At 40.2% G+C, this 22,057-nt stretch overlaps 1 protein-coding gene across 5 annotated transcripts in view; it reads left to right on the forward strand.

Annotated features, from left to right (window-relative positions):
* Nucleotides 1–272: 272 nt before the first annotated feature.
* Nucleotides 273–22,057, forward strand: part of LOC105493643 (zinc finger CCCH-type containing 12C) — a 79,191-nt gene continuing 57,406 nt past the window's right edge. The window contains exons 1-2 of one of the 5 annotated variants that reach the window (XM_071075567.1): nt 15,164–15,473; nt 16,398–16,503. Coding sequence is in view for 2 of the 5 variants with exons in the window: in XM_011761462.3 (XP_011759764.1) it covers nt 2,715–2,738 (24 nt within the window). In the remaining 3 variants the exon portion in view is untranslated. Of the gene's footprint in view, nt 296–2,625; nt 2,739–2,864; nt 2,949–15,163; nt 15,474–16,397; nt 16,504–16,537; nt 20,097–22,057 lie in introns of those variants that run through there. The other 4 variants (XM_011761466.3, XM_011761462.3, XM_011761464.3 and 1 more) reach the window with 4 other exon arrangements.

Below are 22,057 nucleotides of genomic sequence, written 5' to 3' on the forward strand. Positions count from 1 at the left end.
GATTCCTAGAGTCAAACTGACTGCATTTTAGCCCATGCACTGTTATTTACTGACTATAATCTTGGTCTTAATTGTCTCGTCTGTGAAATGGAAATAGTGGTAGGTATTTCCTTACAGGGGTTTTGTGGGCATTTTATGAGACAATGCATGCAAAGTGCTTAGAATAGTATCTGGAACATGGTAAGCATTCATTAAATGTTAGTTATTAAAATTATAACTCATCTCTTTTACCTTTTTAACCAGCCTTAATCAATATTGAATGGAGTTCAACTGAGTCAATCGTGGGATTTACAAGGTAAGAGGTAGACTGTGTGGGCAGAATACTGCGGAATGGGGGAACTTCCTGGCATCACTAAAGTCATGCCATAGATGCTGTCACTTACCATCAAACAGCCTCATTCTAAGTCCCTGCTAAGTCCGTTAGAGATCCTAAGATTAAGGGCCTCTAACTCTGCTCCAGAGACCTCTTAAGGTTTTGGCACAATGTAAAGGGGCTGCTTTCCCAGTCCCTACTTTCCTGCCAATAAAATCTGACCCAGCTGCAGACAGCAGGCTACCAATCTTCCTAAGGGGCTTCAAGGTGGTATGAAAAAATGTGGACCTGGCTGGGCGCAGTGGCTCACGCCTGTAATCCCAGCACTTTGGAAGGCCAAGGAAGGTGGATCACTTGAGGCCAGGAGTTTGAGACCAGCCCGGGCACATACATGCGGAAAACCTGTCTCTACTAAAAATACAAAAACTAGCCAGGTGTGGTGGTGCACACCTGTAATCCCAGCTACTGGGGAGGCTGAGGCAGGAAAATCACTTCAACCCTGGAGGCGGAGGTTGCAGTGAGCTGAGATCGCCCCACTGTACTCAACCCCGGGCGACTGGGCCAGACTCTAAAAGAAAAAAAAAATGTGTTAACCAGAGAACCAGAGAAGCCAGCCTACCTGCCTATCTGGAATTTTATTTAATCGGCTTCACGACTGGCCTACTGATGTGGAAAAGAAGCTCAGTAAGACACACTCCTTTCATCTCACAGGCAGAATCAGGATGCCCATGTGCACCAGCCAGTTGGATACTCTCAGCTGGGACCCCATCATCAACAGATAAAGAGCAACTGATGCTGACCAAAAAGATGGGGACATCTGTGCTGCTCAACTGAGCCGTAAAATCCTATATTTGGTAGAGAATATTAAACTGAAAATTATCACGTTTGAACCCCAAAAAAACATCATGAATACCATTGGGCAGTCCAAGCAAATGCAACAGATCCAGGCTTAAACCATATATATGCCCTACTGAAAACAATTCAGAGGCAATAGCTAATTTTATGAAAGGTGAAAAGTGTGATCAAAGGCATGAATCATGGTCCAGTGAAACAAATGCGCCCTTTAGATGTAGCAGATCTGAATACTTCACATTCAAGCTGTGTAACTGCAGGTAAATTTTCTAACCTCGATTTTCTGATGGATAAAGGGGTTTCTAATACCCAGCTCACATGACTGTGGTGACAAATGGGACAGTGGATTTAAAGCAGGCTATTTGGCAAGTGGCACATGGTAGGGGCACAACCCATTCAGTGTCCCTTCCTTCTCACTCCAGAAGCAGACTCACCCTGCCCAAGGCTAGGCATGAGGCTCCTGGTAATGATTCCAAGGGTGGGTGAAGAAGGTTATTGGAACATTTCTGAAACACTGACTTAGTTTGTGCTGGGTGTTGTATGATTCACAGAAGTAGAGACTCTCTGCTCCCGGTGCTCTTCAGCCTGCGACTCAGGCGCCCACCTCTGTGCAAAGGGCTGTTTCCTTCCGATCTCCTGAAAGAGATCTGGATGGATCTTGGGTTCACGCTCGATTTTGACACTTTGATTGCCATTTCCATCAAAGCCAATTTCCTTGCTGAAAGAAGTCCTACCCCTGGGTGAAATCCCAACAGTCATTTGTTTAAATTCTTTTATTGGCCTTGTTAATGCAGGGTGTGGTTTTTCCTCATCACGGAATATTGATAAGTAAACAACCACGGGGAACCTGCCCTAAGAAGGCGGCCCGTCGATCTCCTTGACTGCCCAGGACATGATCCGTGTTATTGCTGGGTGGAGAAGGTGTCGCCGAGCGGACAGGCGCCGTCCTGCACCAGGCCGGGGGAGCGGCGCGGGGAGGTCGGGACCCCTGGGTTGGGCCGGGGCAGGGAATGGGCGCGAGGGGAGGCGGCGCGGGAACCTCGGGCAGCCCCAGCGGTTGGGTCGAGCCCGACAGGTTCCAGCAGCTCCCCTCACCCCTCTCCACGCCTCCCGGGTTTTCCCCTTGGCTCGGGGTTTCCTGTTTCAGTTCTCGGCGTTCTCCAGCAGCAGGTGCTGGTTTGCCAACCTCGGCTCCAGAGGCGGCGACGGAGGAGAAGGAAAAGAGGGAAGGGGAGGAGGAAGCGGCGCGGCTGCGGTGGCTGCGGGCGGGCGGGCGAGCGAGCGAGCGAGGAGCGCAGAGCGAGGCGGCGGAGCCGGGTTCGCTCTCGCCCGCGGAGCAGCGGCACGGACGGCGGGCAGGGCCGAGCCGAGCGCTCGGGCGCGCCCGAGCCGGAGCCCCGGCGTGCGGCCAGCTGGCCGGGCGGGAGGCATGAGGGAGCCTCGCACTCGCCCCGCGCCCTAGCGGCGGCCGCGGCAGCCCAGGGCTGAGGCGAGAGGCGGCCGCCTGGCGGAGGGCCCCGGGGCTGCCCCGGCTCCAGGGCATGTAGTGATGGCTGCGGAGAAGAGAATGCAAGTAGGTTGAGCAACAGATTCGAGTGCGCGCGCGTGGGGGGTGTGAGTTGTGCAACCCGGGGAGGGGGCGCCGGGGCTGCGGCCCGCGGAGAGGGCGCGCGGGCGGGCGCGGCTTGGCGCGGGAGGGCCGAGGTGGCCGCTGTCTCCGCGGGCCCCGCTGGCCGCTCGCCGCTTCGTCGCGGGGCTGGCCATGCCGGGTAGCGGCTCCCAGGTTTGTCCTCGGGAAGCGGGTGGGGGGCGCGGACGGCGGCGAGTGCGGTCCTGGAGGAGCCGGTCGTGGGGAGGGCCGCGGGGCCGTGCCCGGGCACCGGGTGGAGGGCGCCGGAGCCGCAGCGACCGCGCCGGGTGATCTCCAGGCCCAGGCGGGTCGGGCTCCGGAGGTCGAGTCGCCGAGCTCCCGCCGCTCAGGTGGGGCCGAGCGGAAAGCCCGGCGCATCCTCTCCGCGGGCAACACCGTCCCCGCCGGGATTTCGGGCGAGGTGAGGCCGGGCTTCCCGGCCCCGCGGCCTAGGGCACCGGTCCCCGTCCGCCCGCCCGGGGGCATAGATCCCGAACATGGAGGCGGGCTCGGGCGCCGCGGATGGAAACGGACACACTGTGCTGCCCCCGCGGCTCAGACTCGCGCGCGCTCGTGGGGCGAGGCATCACTTGGCATCTCAGATCCAGCCCCGGCTATTCGCTTTACTATCCATCGCTCCATCCACATCGCCAGCACCCCCAGGCTGGGCGTCGCGAAAGCCCCTCACTCCCCCCTCGTCCTTCCTTCACCCCCAGGCTCCAGTCCAGATCCCTTTTACACGCTGCGTTCATTTTAGCGCGGCTAGTTCACATTTTTAACTCCCTACTAAGAAGTGTTACAAATAGAACTTGGGGAAATGAATCCCGCTTTTCTTCCCTAAGCTGTCTCATTTAAAGCCCTTAAAAACAGCCCTAACATCCAAGTACTGATTACTCTGTCTGGGGTTCTTGCCATTTGGTTATCCGTTAACAATCCCGGTTTGTGCTCGGTGTTTTGTGATAAAGAGATGAAATACGAATCCAGATTTAGGGAAAGTTTTCCTATTGGTTGACAAGACTGTATTGGAGTATCCCAGGCCCATCAGGCGCTTATTGATTCAGACTTTTTTAAAACCATTTTAGAATAGATGCAGAGATAATTGGAGCTGAGTATTGTATGTTTAGACATTTGGCAACGTTGTTCAGTTTTTCACTTGTTACGTGCTTGAGTTTTTTCAATTTTTAAAATGCATATTACAAACGGAAAACAAGAGATAAACCTCAAACACAATTTTTGACTTTTCAAGAATCACAAGAAGTCATAAATACAGTGTGTTATAAATGTTTTTGTCTTAATGGACTTAGGATTTAGAGGGTATGACTTCCATTTCTTTAATCACATATACAATTGATTTTAGTGGCAGTTTCTTAATTTTAGTGTTCTCTGGTGTTTGACTACATGCTAGCTTCATCAAAGATTTGTAAAATTAATCTTAGTGTCATAAGCCCAGGAAGATGCCTGTTTCAGACTTGACCCCCTGTTCACCTGTTTTCTTCCAATTTGGCATGCTTATTTCAAGTTACCTAAATCTGTCTACTTGATGGTACCATAAAAATAGAATGGCCTGTTGACTATGTGCCCATAGTTCAAAATTTTTTAATATTTTTACATGAAAGAGTCAATTTTACTTTCAAAGTAATTTACAAGTTTCTACTTCTAGTGTTTGGTCATCATAAAAGTACTTAAAACATTATAACCAAAGTAAAATGAACTTTTAAATAAACAACAAATTGGTGTTTTTTAGCCTTTATTTAATAATGGAAGTCTAACGGAACTATTTTAGTGTAATGGGAAATATTAAAGAATAGGAAACAGAAACTTGGAATGTTTCTATACTGATGGGAGTTTTTATTAGTCACTTCCTTTTACTAAATTTTTGTTTTAATGACCAGACTATATATAAATACCCTATTTTATATTATGGGATTCTTTGGAGCTAGGTTTTCATGGGTTACCAACATCTGCAAAATTGGATCCCAAGTTAATAGAAATTTTACCTTTAAAACATTTTTCTCCTTCTACAACTAGGTCTTCATTCTAGCAGACCACAGTGGTTGCTACATTAGTTTTAATTACTATCACAAATGTAAAAGTGTTGCTGTTTTAACTTCTTAGTTTGTTTCTTTTTTTTTTTTTTTTACATTAATTTAGGATTCTTTCATTCTGATTTGATAACATTTTTAAGAAACAAACAAGATATTAAGTAGGGAATGTTTGTATCTTTTTACTGTTGGAATGTAGAATAACACTAATCTGCAGTTATTGCTCATTTGAAACTGGTATGCTTCTGTTCCCTCTGCAAATAATTACTTATCACTCTAGCTGCTGTGTAAGGCCCCCAACCTCTAAAAGGATAGATTATGAACAGAACATAATGCTAAGTGGAATGTACTAAGTTTCGTGAAAAAAGAAGTGAGAAATTCAGGTACTGGGGAGTGCCTCAAAGGGAGGATTTGAGTAGGTAGAGCTGGTTGGGAGTCATTTCCAAATGAGTCAGTGAACCCTGGCAGGAAAGCAGGGAGTGGGTGGTCCAGTATGTGGTGCTTGGGGCAGATGACAGGAGTAGTGAGTGGGTAAGGTGGCAAATAGAATTTTGGAGTAGAGTTTTTGTTAGAGCAATATTAAGTAAATAAGATGGTCAGTGAATAATGAAAATTAATTCAATCAGGATTCCAAATTTAAGCCTAAAATACTGAGATTCCAGGATTTGATTGTAAATCTACCAAATGTTCTAAATAAGCTGCTTGTGTTTTGAGTGCTAATATGCCTCATGGGTCTGCAGCATATGAAATCTCATGACTTTACAAAGCGAAAACGTGTGAAGATTCAACAAAACACGTTATAATCTCTGCTGCTGTTTTTCAATTAATAGTTCAGAGAAATGATCAATCAAGAATGTGATTTTTTTTAAGAAAGATCTATTTCAGATCTCTAATTTCTTGGTGATTCAAGATTTGTTTAAAAATGTCATAGGATTAATGTCTGACCATAGTAATTTTTGGCATCTGATAGCATAAAGATAATTTTCAGATCTGTGTTGTGGTGGTATCAATTCTCTACTGTTGCTTTGGTTTTTATAGGTGACATAGTAATAGTCATGTGTATACACTGATGTGCCAGGCAACATGCTAAGTCTACATGCATTATCTCATTTAACCCTTCTATACCTTTATGCATTGCTTCTATTATCCCCATTCTATAGATGTGGAAGCTGAGACACTGAGTTTGAGTAACTTGCCCAAAGTCATATAGCTAGTAAGTTGCAGAAGGGAGTTCAGACCCAGGCAGTCTGACTTTAGAAGCCATGATCTTAACCACTGTGCAGTTCTGCCTCAGTAGGATTCTGTTTTTAGTTTGTTCTCTAAAAAGTGTGTCATCACGTGTGTTGTTTTGTTGACATACACCATTTGAAAATTACGTGATGCATAGTGAATAGGTAAGACGAGAAGGCTTTCCTCTACAAAGTATAATAGTAATAGGACAATACAGAAATCCTGTCTGGCCAGGTAAGTTGAAGGCAAGGACCATGTCTTTTTGCCAGGTTGCTTGGGTTCACTAAAGAGAAAAATCAAAAGACAGTTTCAGCCCAGCGTGGCAAATGATGTAACAGCAGTGTGGTTCACAGAAAGGAGCACTTTTCAAAAGCAACAAACATTTTTAATGAGTAATTTTTAATTGATTTTTATAACTCTTTTCTCAGACTATAGAAATGTAATGTGCTTATTGTGGGAAAATTTAGAAAATATAGAGAAGTATAAAGATTTTAAAACACCTGTAGTCCCATAATCCAGAGATAACTCATTTAACATTATGGCAAATTTCTCACTGTTTAATTATTCTTAGCATCATCACAGGATTGTTTTACTTTCTTAAGGGAAAATGGAAACTAATTTCCCCTAAAGTATAAAATACATGGTTTTACATTACAATTACTGACAATAATTCTTATGCCCAGTGACGTAGCCTAAAGCAGAACTCATAAACAGATATCTGAACGTTCAAAGCATTCTGCCTTTAAGATAAGTATCACATCTCTAAGGGTGGACATGGAATAAGTAGAAAATCCCACGGTCTTCCTGCTTACCTGGAACATTTTACACTATCTTCCCTCACCTTTTGCCTGGGTCACACCTTATTCAGGCCTCAGCTTAGATGTCACTTGGTTTACTGAATTGTGGTTTAAGTTTGAGAACGCTATGAAACATTTATTGTGCCAAGTATTGTTCTAAGTGCTCTACATGATATTAATGCATTTAATGCTTACCACCTGCTTAATGAAGAGGTATTTCAGTACCTCTTTTTTCAGATGAGAATACCGAACCACAATGTGGCTAAATAACTTACCCGAGTTCCTACAATTAATAATAGCACAATGAGGGTTCCAATTAATTTAGCCAGGCTAAGTCCCTGTTAAAACAAATACAGTCATGCACTGCATAATCATGTCTTAGCTAAAAACAGACTGCATATATGACAGTGGTGTGTAAGATTATAATAGAGCTGAAAAGTTCCTGTCACCTAGTGATGTCATAGCCATCACCTGATGTCATAGCACAAGGCATTACTCATATGTTTGTGGTGATGCTGGTGTAAACAAACCTACTGTGCTACTGATGGTAGAAAGATAATGAACGATTATGTTACTGGTTTATTTATTTACTATACTATACTTTTTATTGTTATTTTAGAGTGTACTCCTTCTATTTATACGAAAAAAAATGTTAACTGTAAAACAGCTTCAGGCAGGTGTATCAGGAGGTATTTCAGAAGGTGGCATTATCATAGGAGGTGACAGTGCCATGCCTGTTACCACCCCTGAAGACCTTCCAGTGGGACAAAATGTAGAGGTGAAAGGCAGTGATCTTGGTGATCCTGACCCTGTGTAGACCAAGGCTATTGTGTGTGTTTGTGTCTTCATTTTAAATGAAGTTTAAAAAGTAAAAAATTGTCTAGATAGAAAAAAGCTTATAAAATAAAGATATAAAGAAAGAAGATATTTTTGTATAGCTGTACAATGTGTTTCTGTCTTAAGCTAAGTGTTAGTACAAAAGAGTCCAAAAGTTAAAGAAATGAAAAAGTTTATAAAGTAAAACAGTTACAGTAAGAGTAATTTATTGAAGAAAGAAAAATATTTTTGATAAACTTAGTATAGCCTAAGTGTAGAGTGTTTATGGAATCTACAGTAATGTACAGTAATATCCTAGGCCTTCACATTCAGTCACCACTCACTCACTGACTCATCCACAGCAACTTCTAGTCCTGTAAGCTTCATTATGATAAGTGCCCTGTATAGGTGTACCATTTTTATCTTATAGACTGCATTTTTACTGTACCTTTTCTATGCTTAGATACACAAAGACTTACTGTGTTACAGTGTCCTACAGTGTTTAGTACAGTAATGTGCTGTACAGGTTGGTAGCCTAGGGCCATAGGCTATACCATATAGCCTAGGAGTGTAGTAGGCTGTATAGCCATCTAGAGGTTTGTGTAAGTACACTCTGTGATGTTTGCACAAAGAAGAAATCGCCTAAGGAAGAAAGGCATCTTATGTTCCTTCTCAGAACATAACTTCGTCAAGTGACACATGACTGTGTTAAGGTCTGTGTAACCTAATACGTGTCAATAGATTTGTCTACTGTTGTGAGATTTAAGCAAAATAATGAAATCATCTTTCTTAGGAGTTTGGTTCTAAAAAGATACATCTTTTTCCAGTATAATTGGAATTATATTACTTATAGAACTTGATATCCTACCTTTGCTCTCTCATTTAACGTACACTAAGGATTTTCTCATGACACTTAAAAATATTTCTAACATTGTGTTGTTTTATTTAATCATTCTACTATTTCAGTTAGACATGTATTTTTGTTCCCAATATTTTAATATCATAATGCTTTATTTGACTAGCCCAGTGAAATTTCTTTTTCTGCATCTGTGTTCTTAGGATGGATTCCTAGAAGTAGTGATAAAACAGAATAAACTTTAAGGTTTTTTTATGCCAAAAAGCTTTTCAGAAAAGTTATATTGATATGTGCAACCATTAACATAGAGTCAGAGTACTGATTTCATCCCATGTTTGAGCCACGAAGTATTAACTTTGAAAGTGCTTGACAGTTTGATGATGAGCATTAATATCTCATTTTAATGCTGACTTTTCTACTTTATTTTAAATTATTAAGGTAGTACAAACTGGTTAAGATAAGCAAAGTACAGAGAAAAAGCCACCTGAAATCTCCTTCTCAGAAATAACTTCAGGTTAATATTTTGTAAATATTCACCCAATTATTTTTTTATTCCTGTAGTTATACTTTACAGAATTTGTACATGAATTTTTAAGTAAAAACATATTACAATTACAAAAATAAACTGGGTGTGCTGGCATGTGCCTGTAATCCCAACTACTCAGGAGGCTGTGACAGGAGAACTGCTTGAACCCGGGAGGTGAAAGTTGCAGTGAGCCAAGATTGTGCCACTGCACTCCAGCCTGGGTGACAGAGCAAGACTCCATCTCAAAAAAAAAAAAAAAAAAAAAAAATCACAAGCATTTTCTAATCCCCCAGTCCTAGGCAAAAGTAATTGGTAATTGCTCACTTCCCTGTGTTTTCAAAATACTTTTTTTCCATAACACCTGCATATTAGATGATAGTTAACTCTTCTTCGTTTCTTTTCTGCTTTCTGTCTCTTCTATTCATCTGTCAATGGAGAAAATACTCCCTAGTGTATAGATTAGTCATAAAAATTAACCAATAGTACAAAATGATAATAATAGTACACCATACTGTACCTAGGATTTTTACCTTGTTAGTAGTCTTTAGGCTCCCTGAGGGCAAGGACACTGTGAGCCACATTATTTTATCCTGATTCTTCTACAGAGTTTGGCACATAGTTCATACTTCATGAATGTGTTTTTATTATTAAAAGCTATATGTTACTTTTTTTTTTCTGATACAGGGTCTCTCTGTGTTGCTCAGGTCAGTCTCGAACTCCTGGGCTCAAGTGATCACCCACCTCCACTTCCCAACGTACTGGGATTACAGGCATGAGCCACCAGGCCCAGCGAAAAGCAATATAGTACTTTAAATGAATCTGCTGGTAGTGGGTATGATAAACAAAAGGAGGTACAGGCATACCTCATTTTATTGTACTTCACAGACATTGCTTTTTTTTTTTTTTTTTTTAAACAAATGAAAGTTTGTGGCAACCGTAGGTCAAGCAAGTCTGTCTGTACCATTTTTCCAATAGCATTTGCTCCCTTAGTGTTGCTGGGTCACGTCGTGGTAGTTCTCACAATATTTCAAACTTTTTCATGATTATTTTATCTGTTATGGTGATCTATGATCTGTAATCCGTGATGTTACTATTGTAATTGTGGGGGGTGCTGATAGAAGATAGTAAACTCAATCGAGCAATGTTGTGTGTGTTCTGAGTGCTCCATCGACCAGCCGTTGCCCTGTTTTTCTTCCTCTTCTCAGCCCCCCTATTCTCTGAGACACAACAATATTGAAATTAGGCCAGTGAATAACTCTATAATGGCCTCTACGTATTCGAGTGAAAGGAAGATTCAGGTTCTCTCACTTTAATTCAAAAGCTGGAAATGATTTAGCTTGGGGAGAAAGGCATGTGAAAGCCAGGATAGGCCAAGAGGTAGGCCTCTTGCAACAAACAGCCAAGTTGTGAATGCAAAGGAAAGTGTGAGGAGATTAAAAGTGCTACTCCAGCGAACACACAAATGAAAAGAAAGGGAACAACCTTATTGCTGATACAGAGAACATATCAGCTATACTTTCTCACTGTATTGCTGGTGATGGTCTGGACAGACAATCAAGCCAGCCACAACATTCCCTTAAGCCAAAGCCTATTCCAGAGAAAGGCATTAACTCTCCCTAGTTCCATGAAGGCTAAGAGAGGCGAGGATGCTGCAGAAAAAAAGTTTGAAGCTAGCAGAGGCTGGTTCCTGAAGTTTAAGGAAAAAAGCAAGAGTGTTAGGTGAAGCAGCATGTTATCCAGATCTAGCCAAGATAACTGATGAAGGTGACTACACTAAACAGATTTTTCTATAGACTAAACAGCGTTATATTGGAAGAAAATGCCATCTAAGACTTTTATAGCTAGAGAAGAGAGGACAATGCCTGGCTGCAAGGACAGGCTAAAGGACAGGCTGACTCTTTAAGGGACAAATGCAGCTAGTGACTTTGAGTTCAGTGTTCATCTACCATTTTGAAAATCCTAAGGCCCTTGGGAATCAATGCTATTTTTTTTTTTTTTTTTGGAGACAGAGCCTTGCTCTGTCGCCCAGGCTGGAATGCAGTAGTGTGATCTTGGCTCACTGCAACCTCTGCCTCCCGGATTCAAGCAATTCTCCTGCCTCAGCCTCCCGAGCAGCTGGGATTACAGGCCCGCACCACCATGTCCAGCTAATTTTTGTATTTTTTTTAGTAGAGACGGGGTTTCACCATATTGGCCAGGCTGGTCTTGAACTCCTGACCTCATGATCCACCCACCTGGGCATCCCAAAGTGCTGGGATTAAAGGCGTGAACCACCTTGCCTGGCCCAATGCTATTAAATTAATTAAATCTATTATGCCTGTGCTCTATGAGTGGAACAATAAAGCTTGGATCAGTTTACATCAGTTTACAGCATGCTTTACTGAACATTTTAAGCCCACTGTTGAGACTTACTGCTCAGAAAAAAAGATTCCTTTCAAAATATGTAATATTACCATTCATTGACAGGGTACCACCAAGAACTCTGATGGAGATTTACAAGGAGATTAATGTTGTTTTCATGCCTACTAACAAAATACCCGTTCTGGCAGTCCATGGATCAAGGAGTAATTTTGACTTGCAAGTCTTACTATTTAAGAAATATATTTTGTTAAGGTTACAGCTGCCAGATAGTGATTCCTCTGATGGATCTGGGCAAAATACACTGAAAACCTTCTAGAAAGGATTTACCATTCTAGATGTTATCAGGAATATTTGTGATTCATGAGAAGAGGTCAAAATAGCAGCAATAATAGGAGTTTGGAAGAAGTTGACTCTAACCCTCATGGATGACTTTGAGGGCTTCAAGACTTCAGTGGAGGAAATCACTGCAAATGTGGAACAGATAGCAAGAGAACTAGAATTAGAAGTGGAGCCTAAAGATGTGACTGAATTGCTGCAATCTCATGATAAAACTTGAACAGATGAGGAGTTGTGTCTTCTGGATGAGCAAAGACAGCGGTTTCTTAATTTTGGAATCTACTGGTGAAGATGCCATGAACCATTGTGGAAATGACAACAAAGAGGATTTCAAAAATTCATCTTAGTTGACAAAGCAGTGGCAAGGTTTGAGAGGATTGACTCCAACCTTGAAAGAAGTTCTGTGGGTAAAATGCTATCAAACAGCATTGCATACTACAGAGAAATCTTTCATGGAAGGAAGAGGAAATCAATGCAGCAAACTTCATTATCATCTTGTTTTGAGAAATTGCCCCAGCCACCCCAGCCTTCAGCAACCACCACCCTGATAAGTCAGCAGCCATCAACATTGAGGCAAGAGCTTTCACCAGCAAAAGGAATATGACTCACTGAAGGCTCAGATCATCATTGGAATTTTGTGGCATTAAACTATTTTTAATGAAGGCATGTAAATGTTTTAGACATAATGCTATTACACATTTAAGAGACTATAGAGTAGTGCAAACATAATTTTTATGGTCACTGGGAAACTAGAAAATTTGCATCACTTGCCCTATTGTGATATTCACTTTACTGTGACATTCACTTTATTGCAGTGGTCTGGAACTAAACCCACAACATTTCCAAGGTATGCCTATGGATGAGTAAGAGATGGTAACAATAATACATGCTGAGCAGATACAATTGATACCCAAACATTTAAAATTTAACCTGGAATGTCATGTAATTTCTTCAGGGGCAATACACATTTGCCTTTGAAGAATATAATTAACCTTATTTACTTCTCTTAGTAAAATACTATAAAAGTGAATCTTCCAAAAGGGTAGTCTTTAAAGTGTGCAAGAGCATAACATTTTAACTATTTTAAATGAAAGAATTTATACGCATGTATATTTTTCGTCTTTCAAATAATGCGTAGCCTATGATTTCACTTATTTTGAAAGATAATAGTAGCTAACATTTATTGGTACTAACTTTATGCCAGGCCCAATATTAAGAACTTTGCTTAAATTATTTAATTTAGTTTTAGAAGTCTATTGGGTATGTACTGTTTTGCTTATCTTCCAGGTAATGGAACTGATGCCTGGAGTTGTTGAGTAGCTTGGCCCAAGTTACTGACATTTCTAATTTATCCTAAGTGAAACAGCAATACTTGTTATGCTTTTTGTTTGCTTTAGATGGTAGGGGGCAGCGGGAACCAATTCTTTTTTTTTTTTTTTTTTTTTTTTGAGGTGGAGTCTTGCTCTGTTACCCAGGCTGGAGTGCAGTGGTGCGATCTTGGCTCACTGCAACCTCCACCTCCCAGGTTCGTGCAATTCTCATGCCTCAGCCTCTCCGGTAGCTGGGACTACAGGCATGCACCACCATACCCAACTAATTTTTGTATTTTTAGTAGATACGGGGTTTTGCCTTGTTGACCAGGCTGGTCTTAAACTCCTGACCTCAAGTAATCAACTTTGGGATCATTTCGGCCTCGAGTGAGCCACTGCACCTGGCCGGAACCAATTTATATGGATTCATGTTAGTGATTTGGGGTCTTGTTTCCTTGATGTTAGCTGTTGCTTGCTGACATCATCATTCCCTCCCTCTGATTTGCAGGAGAGACTTACGCTGTGGATTGTGAACCTGGATGACAACATGCTAACATTATATATTAAATATAAAATGTTCAGGCAGTAATTAAAAGCTATAAGATATTCATATAATCTAGGTTGAAGACCTGAAAGGCCGCACAGTGTGGAGGGAACAGGTGGGGCCTCTGAAATCAGGTAGACCTGGATTTGAATCCCATCTCTGCCATTTACTGGTTGTGACCTTCAGCGAGAATCTCAATTTATCTTTGATTTGTTATCCATCAAACATGATCTACTTTGCAGAGTTGTTTTCAATGATTCAAGATAGTGAGTGTAAAAGTGCTTGACCCATAGAAGGCACTCAATATTCTGAAATGATTTAGCAGTGTCTGTTGATTTGATTGGACAGAGATTTTGTTTTGCTTTTCTACTTATTCATTGGCTCTTAGTTGTGTTCTGAGTCATTGAAATAGCCAGATATAAAATCAAGTTCACTTTTATTGCTTTTAATATGTCAGTTTATATTTTGGGTTTTTCAAAGAGATTTCAAATCTATTACTTTATGTCTTATAGGGTGAAGCTAAAATTAGTTTTTATTCTTTGTTCTTAGTCATCTGTACTCATTTCCTATTCAAAATTATGTGGGCTTAATTTTATCCTTATTCTGTGATTTAATCTGTTTCAAATCTTGGCTTTTATTTTATAATTTATTTTTATTATGCTCTCACAGGGAACAGTTTTCCCATATAGTTGAGGCTGTCTCCTCATTGTTGACTTACACTTTAAAAAAAAATCTTTAGCATCTTTTTCTTTGATGGCCTCATTGAGTTGATGATCTTATGTATTAGAGTCTTTAAGAAATTTTGCTGTAATTTTAAATGCTTAGAACAGATATGAAATGTGCAAAAAATGTCTGTTTTAGGTTAAAATACATTATTTCTATTTTTGCTAAGATGGAAAAGTGCCTTAGGTAACAAAAAAAGGGCATAAAGTATGTTAAATCATGCATATGAAAAAATAGTTTCAGATGGGGAAAGTGTTTTCTAAACTACATTTCTATTATTTTGACTATTTCAGCTTATCTTTTAAGGTTAAATTTTGAGTTGTTTTAGCATTTTATTACAGATGTGAAATACAGAAAACATAAAATGATAATAAAATCATCTATAATTCTCACCTAGAGATGACTTAAAATTTATAATTCTTGTTTTCATCTTTTAAAAAAACTATTAATCTTTATAAACACATTTTTTAAGAAGTATATACATATGTAGTTTTGTTTGGTTCTTGCTTTTCATTCAGTGTATCATAAGAGTCTTCCTGTGTCATTTAATATCCTTTTAAGAGATTATTTTTATTAGCTGAATGGCATTCAACTTATTTAAGTACTGCAACTTAATTATGTTTATATTGTTAAATATTTTTTTAGAATGTCACCAGTTTTTTATTGTAATAACAGTGTGATAAATGTATATGTAGATCTTCTTCACATTATTGAATATATATATATATATATATATATTTTTTTTTTTTTTTTGTATTTTTAGTAGAGACAGGGTTTCACCATGTTAGCCAGGATGGTCTCGATCTCCTGACCTCGTGATCCACCCGCCTCGGCCTCCCAAAGTGCTGGGATTACAGGCTTGAGCCACCGCGCCCGGCCGATTGAATATATTTTTAACAAATTCCTAGATGTGGTCATGCAAACTGCCATCTAGAAAAGTTACACCAATTTATATTTCTATCAGCAACGTATGTGTCCATTTCTCTGCACCCATCACTGTTTCCCCACACAGCCTATTTATGTTCATTTGATAGATAAGAATGCGCATCATAGTGCTAAGAAGCTCATTTTCTACAGTCAGAGAGACTGAGATTGGGTTCCTGCTGTGACACTTGGGGGTTATGTATGTGATCTTGGGTAAGTTTCTTATAAAATGTCCCTAAGCTTCAGTTTCTTTCTTTGTAAAATGATGATAATAATACATATCATGGTAAGGTCATGGTAATGGTTGTAGAGATTATTTGATGGTATATATCGAAGCACTTAAATTATTGAGAAATGTCAGCTATCATTATTTATTATGAATGTGATGTCTCCTCATTATATGCTATATTTTATACTTAGTAGTGGCCGATATAAAAGAAATTTGTTTGTTTTTATGTAATCATCTGGCTACCTTATTGAATGAACCCTTTGATGTACTATTAAATCAATTGCAGGACCTAGTTCCAACACTTTTCAGTTGAGTCTCATGATTTTCAGGATCTATAATAATGGCCCAATACTATCAAGGTTTTTTCAGTATTTCAATTTATACCTCTTTTCTTCTTGTTTTTTTGCATTGGCTGAAATCAGAGAACAGTGTTGGTTAGTAGTAGGCATTCAGCCTTTTCTTTTTCCAATTTTAATGGGACTTCTTGTTTTCTAACACAGGTATCTCCTGCTTATATATGCATGTTCTGAAAATACCTATACTGGTCAAATGTGATAAACTTAAAAATAGACTTACATGCCATAGAGGGATTCCCTTAAATTATTAAACCCCTAAGTATCTTTTATGAAACATCTTCAACAATGTATTTTCAGTATTTAAGACGTGGTGTCTTTTTTAATTGAACATATTGTCAATCAGTTTAAATCCAGGAAGGCTGAAATTTTACTGATTTCAATCCATTTAATGATTCTATCCTTGTCTCAGTAGTATAAATTTTGAGATCTATTCTTATCACTGTTGTTCGTTTTTTTATGCCATATCTATAAAATATGAGTAAAGGTAAATGAAATAGTGTATACAAAACCATTTATTCAAATGAAGTCTTCTTTTTTTTTTATCTGAGACAGAATCTCACTCTGTCACTCAGGCTGGAGTACAGTGGCATGATCTCAGTTCACGGAAGCCTCTGCCTCCCAAGTAGCTGGGACAACAGGCGCACACCACTATACCCAGGTAGTTTTTTCTTTTCTTTTTTTTTTTTTTGAGACAAAGTTTCGCTCTTGTTGCCCAGGCTGGAGTACAATGGTGCAATCTTGGCTCACTGCAACCTCTGCCTGCCGGGTTCAAGCAGATCTCCTGCCTCAGCCTCCCCAGTAGCTGGGATTACAGGTGCCTGCCACCACACTTGCCTAATTTTTATATTTTTAGTAGAGACAGGGTTTCACCATATTGGCCAGGCTGGTCTCGAACTCCTGACCTCAGGTGATCCACCCACCTTGGCCTCTCAAAGTGCTGGGATAACAGTGTGAGCCACCGCACCTGGCCAATTTTCCATTTTTTTGTAGAAACAGGGTTTTGCACGGTTGCCCAGGCTGGTCTTAAACTCCTGAGCTCAAGCAATCCACCTGCCTTGGCCTCCTAAAGTGCTGAATCAGGTGTGAGCCACCACACCCAGCCTTTCAGAGACAGTCTCTCTGTCACCCTGGCTAGAGCACAGTGATACAATCATGGCTCACTGCAGCCTCTACCTCCCGGGCTGAAGCTATCCTTCCACCTTAGCCTCCCAAGTAGCTGGGCCCACAGATGCGTGCCAACACACCTGGTTTTTTTTGTGTTTTGTTTTTGGTAGAGATGAGGTCTCAGTATGTTACCAAAGCTGGTCTTGAACTCCTGGGCTTCAGCAATACTCCTGCCTCGGCCTCCTAAAGTGTTGTGATTACTAGCATGAGCCACCATGCCTGGCCTTAATGCAGTCTTAAGATCATGATCTTTATGCCCTCCTTACCTGGCTCCTTAGGTATCTTTGCAAGAGCACTGTTTTGAAAGCTCCTGCTCTCTCAAAAAGGATTCAAATAATTTGCAAACACCGAAAATGACATGCTGTTGAAATGGAGCTTTTCAGAGGCTGGCAGACAAACCACATCATGATATCATGAGGTTTTTGTTAAATAGTTTTTGTACGGAAGTCCTAATTTAGCATGCAAAAAATGATTAAGTTTAGTGGCATATATACTACATGAAAATAAGGTATTCACAAATCTAGGTAATGTCTTCCTATTCTTAGGTTACTAAAATTTTGCTCCTGGACTCTTTCTACACTCTTCCAAAATAGTCCATCCAATACTGTATTTTAAAATACCATCCATGTGCTGATGACTACCATATTTATATCTCCGATCCTGACTTCTCTCTTGTACACTGCTGTCTTGTGGACAGCTCCACTTGGATAGTTATTGGTATCTGAAACTAAAATTATCCAAAACAGAATTTTTATCCCTCTAAATCTGTTCCTTTCTAAGTCTAAATGTTGCTACCTTCTTCTCACCCGCTCAAATAAGAAATCTAGAAGTTCTTGATACTTCCTTCATCTTCCACACTCAATCCAGTTTAAGAGCTGTTAACCAATACATGCAACAAGTTGAATTAACAAAGTTGTTCAATATTAGGAAATCTGTTATCATAGAATAAAACCTACCTGGTTAACGTATATTATTATAATTTGAATATACTGTATAATTTCTTTCTTACATTTAGAGCTTTTGCATATAAGATTAATCTGTTCATATATTTGGTTAGTTTGGGTGCCATCTTTGTTGAGCCTTGTCAACAGGTAGGCTAGCCTCATAGATCAGTTGGGATGCCTTCAATCTTTAATGTCATAGGATCATCTAAGAAACACAGGGATTGTTAGATGCTTCGAGTTTTGTTATAGCATGTCCACAGAATCTATGGGTAAAGGATTATTTGTTAGGTATGGAATAGAGTATATAAATCCTTAATAAAGCTTTCATTCCATCCATGGTTATTCATATTTATAACCTCTTCCCAAGTCAGCTTTGATTATATGTTTTTAATTTATTGGCATAAAGATTTATGCAGAAATGGCACACTTTAAGCATCCCTTTCGTCTCACTGAATATTACATTTGTACTGTTATATATTTGTGGAGTTCCCTGACCTCCTGGTCATACTTTTTTGGAGGTTATTCACTCATTCATTCCTTCATCATTTGTTACCAGCTTTCCATTTTGTTAATGGGTTTTACTTTTTAATTTTGCTTCCTAATTTATTTATTTCAGCTTTTAATTTTATGCCTTTGTTCACCTTTATTTGGTTTGTCTGCTCATTTTAACTCTTCCAATTTAAATATTTTATTTAGTTTGTTTCTTGTTTTCTATTAGATGTGTTTACAACATAAATTTTTCTTTGACTATCAGTTTGGCCATATCCTATAGGCTATAATTTTATTGTCATTCATTTCTAAATAGTCTGTAATTTTTATTTGTCTTTAACTACAGTTATTTGGAAGAGCATTTTAATTTACAGATAGTAGGATTTTTAGACGGTTTATTTCTATTTTCCAGGTTTGAGTTTTTCCTCAGTGCCTTGAAAAAGTTATTCTAGCACAAATGTCTGCCTGAATCTCAACTTTGAAGTCAAGCAGCCCACAGTAAATTATTACATGAATACCTGAGATACAGGGGTTGCTTTTGTTGTTGTTTAAACAGCTAAACCCTGGAGTTTAATACCATCACCATTATTTAAGGCCTGTGGATAAGAGAAATAAAATTTTGGTTGTCAGGGCTTTTTGTCCTTTTTGGGTAAGGACAGGGATGGTGTAACTTTCGAAATAAACGTGTTTTTCCTAGTTTGTTTTAAAAGTATTTGAGTTCCTTAAATGGAGTTTCCCTGTGATATTAATAGTTCTCCACACTGATTGGCCCTGGTATGCTCCTGTCTATGGGTTTTATAGGATTTCTTGGGCATTGGAAGTTGAGCCAGCACCTGTGGCTTTTCCATGGCCCCCACTGTACTCTTTTTTACCAGTTTCATAGTATTTGCAGGAGCACTTCTGAACACTCTCCACCCTCACACTCAAGATTTTAAAGCTTTGGAAATAATAATTAACTCCTCTTTCCTGTCCTGCTTATGGATGGAATGAATAAACTGCCATAGGAACAGTGGAATTACAGAGATTATTCCACATTCTTGAGAGTGGAGAAGGGTGGCAATTTTAGTGATTCCTTTAAGACAAGGAACAGACAACTAATACATCAAGTCACTGCCCTTTTATTTCCTATTAGGTTTCCTACTCTTTAGTGTTCTGTCAGTTCTTCTGGTTACATTAATGAGAGAGCCTCTGACTGGTCCTCAGGTCTTTTAAACCCCTCTTTGGAATAGAACGTGAGTAGGGAACAGAAAGCAGCTAATATTTGAAGGCAAATTTGGAATCTCCAAATTAGAAAGATATTCTGTACTAAAAGAAAGACTAGCTTCAGAGTGTCAGTAGTATAATTTAAAGTATGATTTTTAAAGAAAACTCGGGAATCAGCTTATAAGAAAAAACTTCACAAAATTAATTTTGTGGATTTGGTTGAGGTGGGAAATTGTACTGCTGGCCTGGATGTCTGGGAAGCACATACCAGGCTGGCAGCTGCAGCTTAGCTTCGAGATCATCCCGTGCTGTGATAGCACCTGAGTGAAGATGTGGCAGGTGGAGAAGGCACTTTGGAACTCCTGAGTGACAGCCAGGAGCCAGAATGTTACTTTGGCAAGTGTGCTACCAGGTGCTGAGTCTTGGGCCTGAGCATTCCTCAAAATAACAGGTAGATCATAACTGTTTATTTCCTACTTTGATAGCAAATGAATGTGCATTTTACTAGATTAGATACTTATTTGATGGTATACACCTAATGTGAGCAGGACAGTTCAACATGGATTTACATATGATCAAAATCCTGAAATAATTTATAAACCTATATACAGTGTATAGAGTTCTCATATTCTTCAATGTGTGATAGACTCTTACTCAACTTTTTGTGTTATCTCAAAAAAAAAAAAACAGAATTAGTAGGTAAAATAAAAGTCAGTAACTTATTTTAGAAACACCAGTTCTGAAGACTTGACTCATTTGTCTAATTGCTAGATCTTTGCTTCCCCAGTAGCTTTTTTTTTTCTGAGACAAAGTCTTGGTCACCCCAGCTGGAGAGCAGTGGCACGATCACGGCTCACTGCAGCCTGAACCTCCCTGGCTCAAGGATTCTCCCACTTCAGCTTCCCAAGTAGCTGGGAGTATAGGCACACACCACCAGGCCTGCCTGATTTTGTTTTTTTTTTTTTTTTTTTTTTTTTTAGTTTTTGTGGAGACAAAGTCTTCCTGTGTTGCCCAGGCTGGTCTCAAATTCCTGGGCTCAAGCCATCCTCCTGCCTCAGCATCGCAAAGTGCTGAGATTATAGGCGTCAACCACTGTACCTGGCCCCCAGTAGCTTTTTGATTACCAAATCTAATGGAGTAAAAGTTTTTTCTGCAAGTGAGAAATAGGGTAAGCTGCTTTTATCCTCCCCACATCCTCATCGTTCAGTGCATGTGCACGCTCATGCACATATGCACACATATACATGTGAACACTCATGCATGTGAACATACACAAGCATGGAGGAGGAAAGGTGCAGGGATAAGGAAGGAGGTCCACAGGCCAGGAACATACTAGGACTGCTGTCCTTATAATATCCATTACATTTACATCCCCTCCTCAAAAATCCTTCACATATAGATGTTTAATTACTGTAGTCATGTAAGCATCTTCATACCTTCACTGATCTTCCTTTTGAAATGTACGCATATATTTTTGAAACAGGGTCTAGCTTTGTTGCCCAGGATGGAGTGCAATGGCACTATCTTGGCTCACTGCAGCCTTGACTTCCCGGACTCAAGCAATCCTCCCACCTCAGTCTCTCAAATAACTGGGATTACAGATGTACACCATCACACCTGGCTAATTTTTTGTAGAGATGGGGTTTTGCCATGTTGCCCAGGCTGGTCTGAAACTCCTGAGCTCAAGCAGTCCTCCTGCCTTCGCCTCCCAAAGTGCTGGGATTATAGGTGTGAGCCACCACACCCAATCCCTTTTGGAATTTTGATTTTTGGTGGAAGAGGTAATGGAAGGAGCAACTAGGAGTATTTAGACTGCCAAGTGGCAACATTAAGTGCTGAGAAGGATTAAAGAAGGACTAGAAAAGGAGGTAGAAGAGCCACAGAAGTTAACCTCCTGCTTCCTTCTGATAACTGGCAGTTGCCTGCCAGAGGCCCTTTTCCTTGCCTTTCACTCTCCACTCCCAGTCAGTCCTGGCCCACTGAGTGTTATAGAGGGCAAGAAGGACTGCAGAGTTGAGAGTGGTTGATTTTGGCAGAGAATTACAGGATGGAAAGCCAATGGTTGCCTGACTGAACCAAGTCTGTTGTTTTTCCCCATTTCACTGCTATTCCTTCTTTTTTCTGTAAGTTATTCTTTCTGTTGTTGTAATCGATTCATTAATTCATTCATACACAGATGTGCACGCATATACCCATCATCTTTCCTGCCCCACTGAATCCAATCTCCTGGTTTAAAGTTCTTATCCAAAAAAAAAAAAAAAGAAAGAAGAAAAAGTCTTCTTTTGAAACTATTCCTATCCCTCCCTGCCATCCCCAAAATAATCCTTCTCTATCTTATTCTTTTCCTGCCAAACATATGCTGTCATCTCTCTCTAGCACATACTTATTTCTTAGCCAGGAGTTTTTAACCTG

Source organism: Macaca nemestrina, chromosome 12 (genome assembly GCF_043159975.1).
Source record: "Macaca nemestrina isolate mMacNem1 chromosome 12, mMacNem.hap1, whole genome shotgun sequence".
NCBI classification, from domain to species: domain Eukaryota; kingdom Metazoa; phylum Chordata; class Mammalia; order Primates; family Cercopithecidae; genus Macaca; species Macaca nemestrina.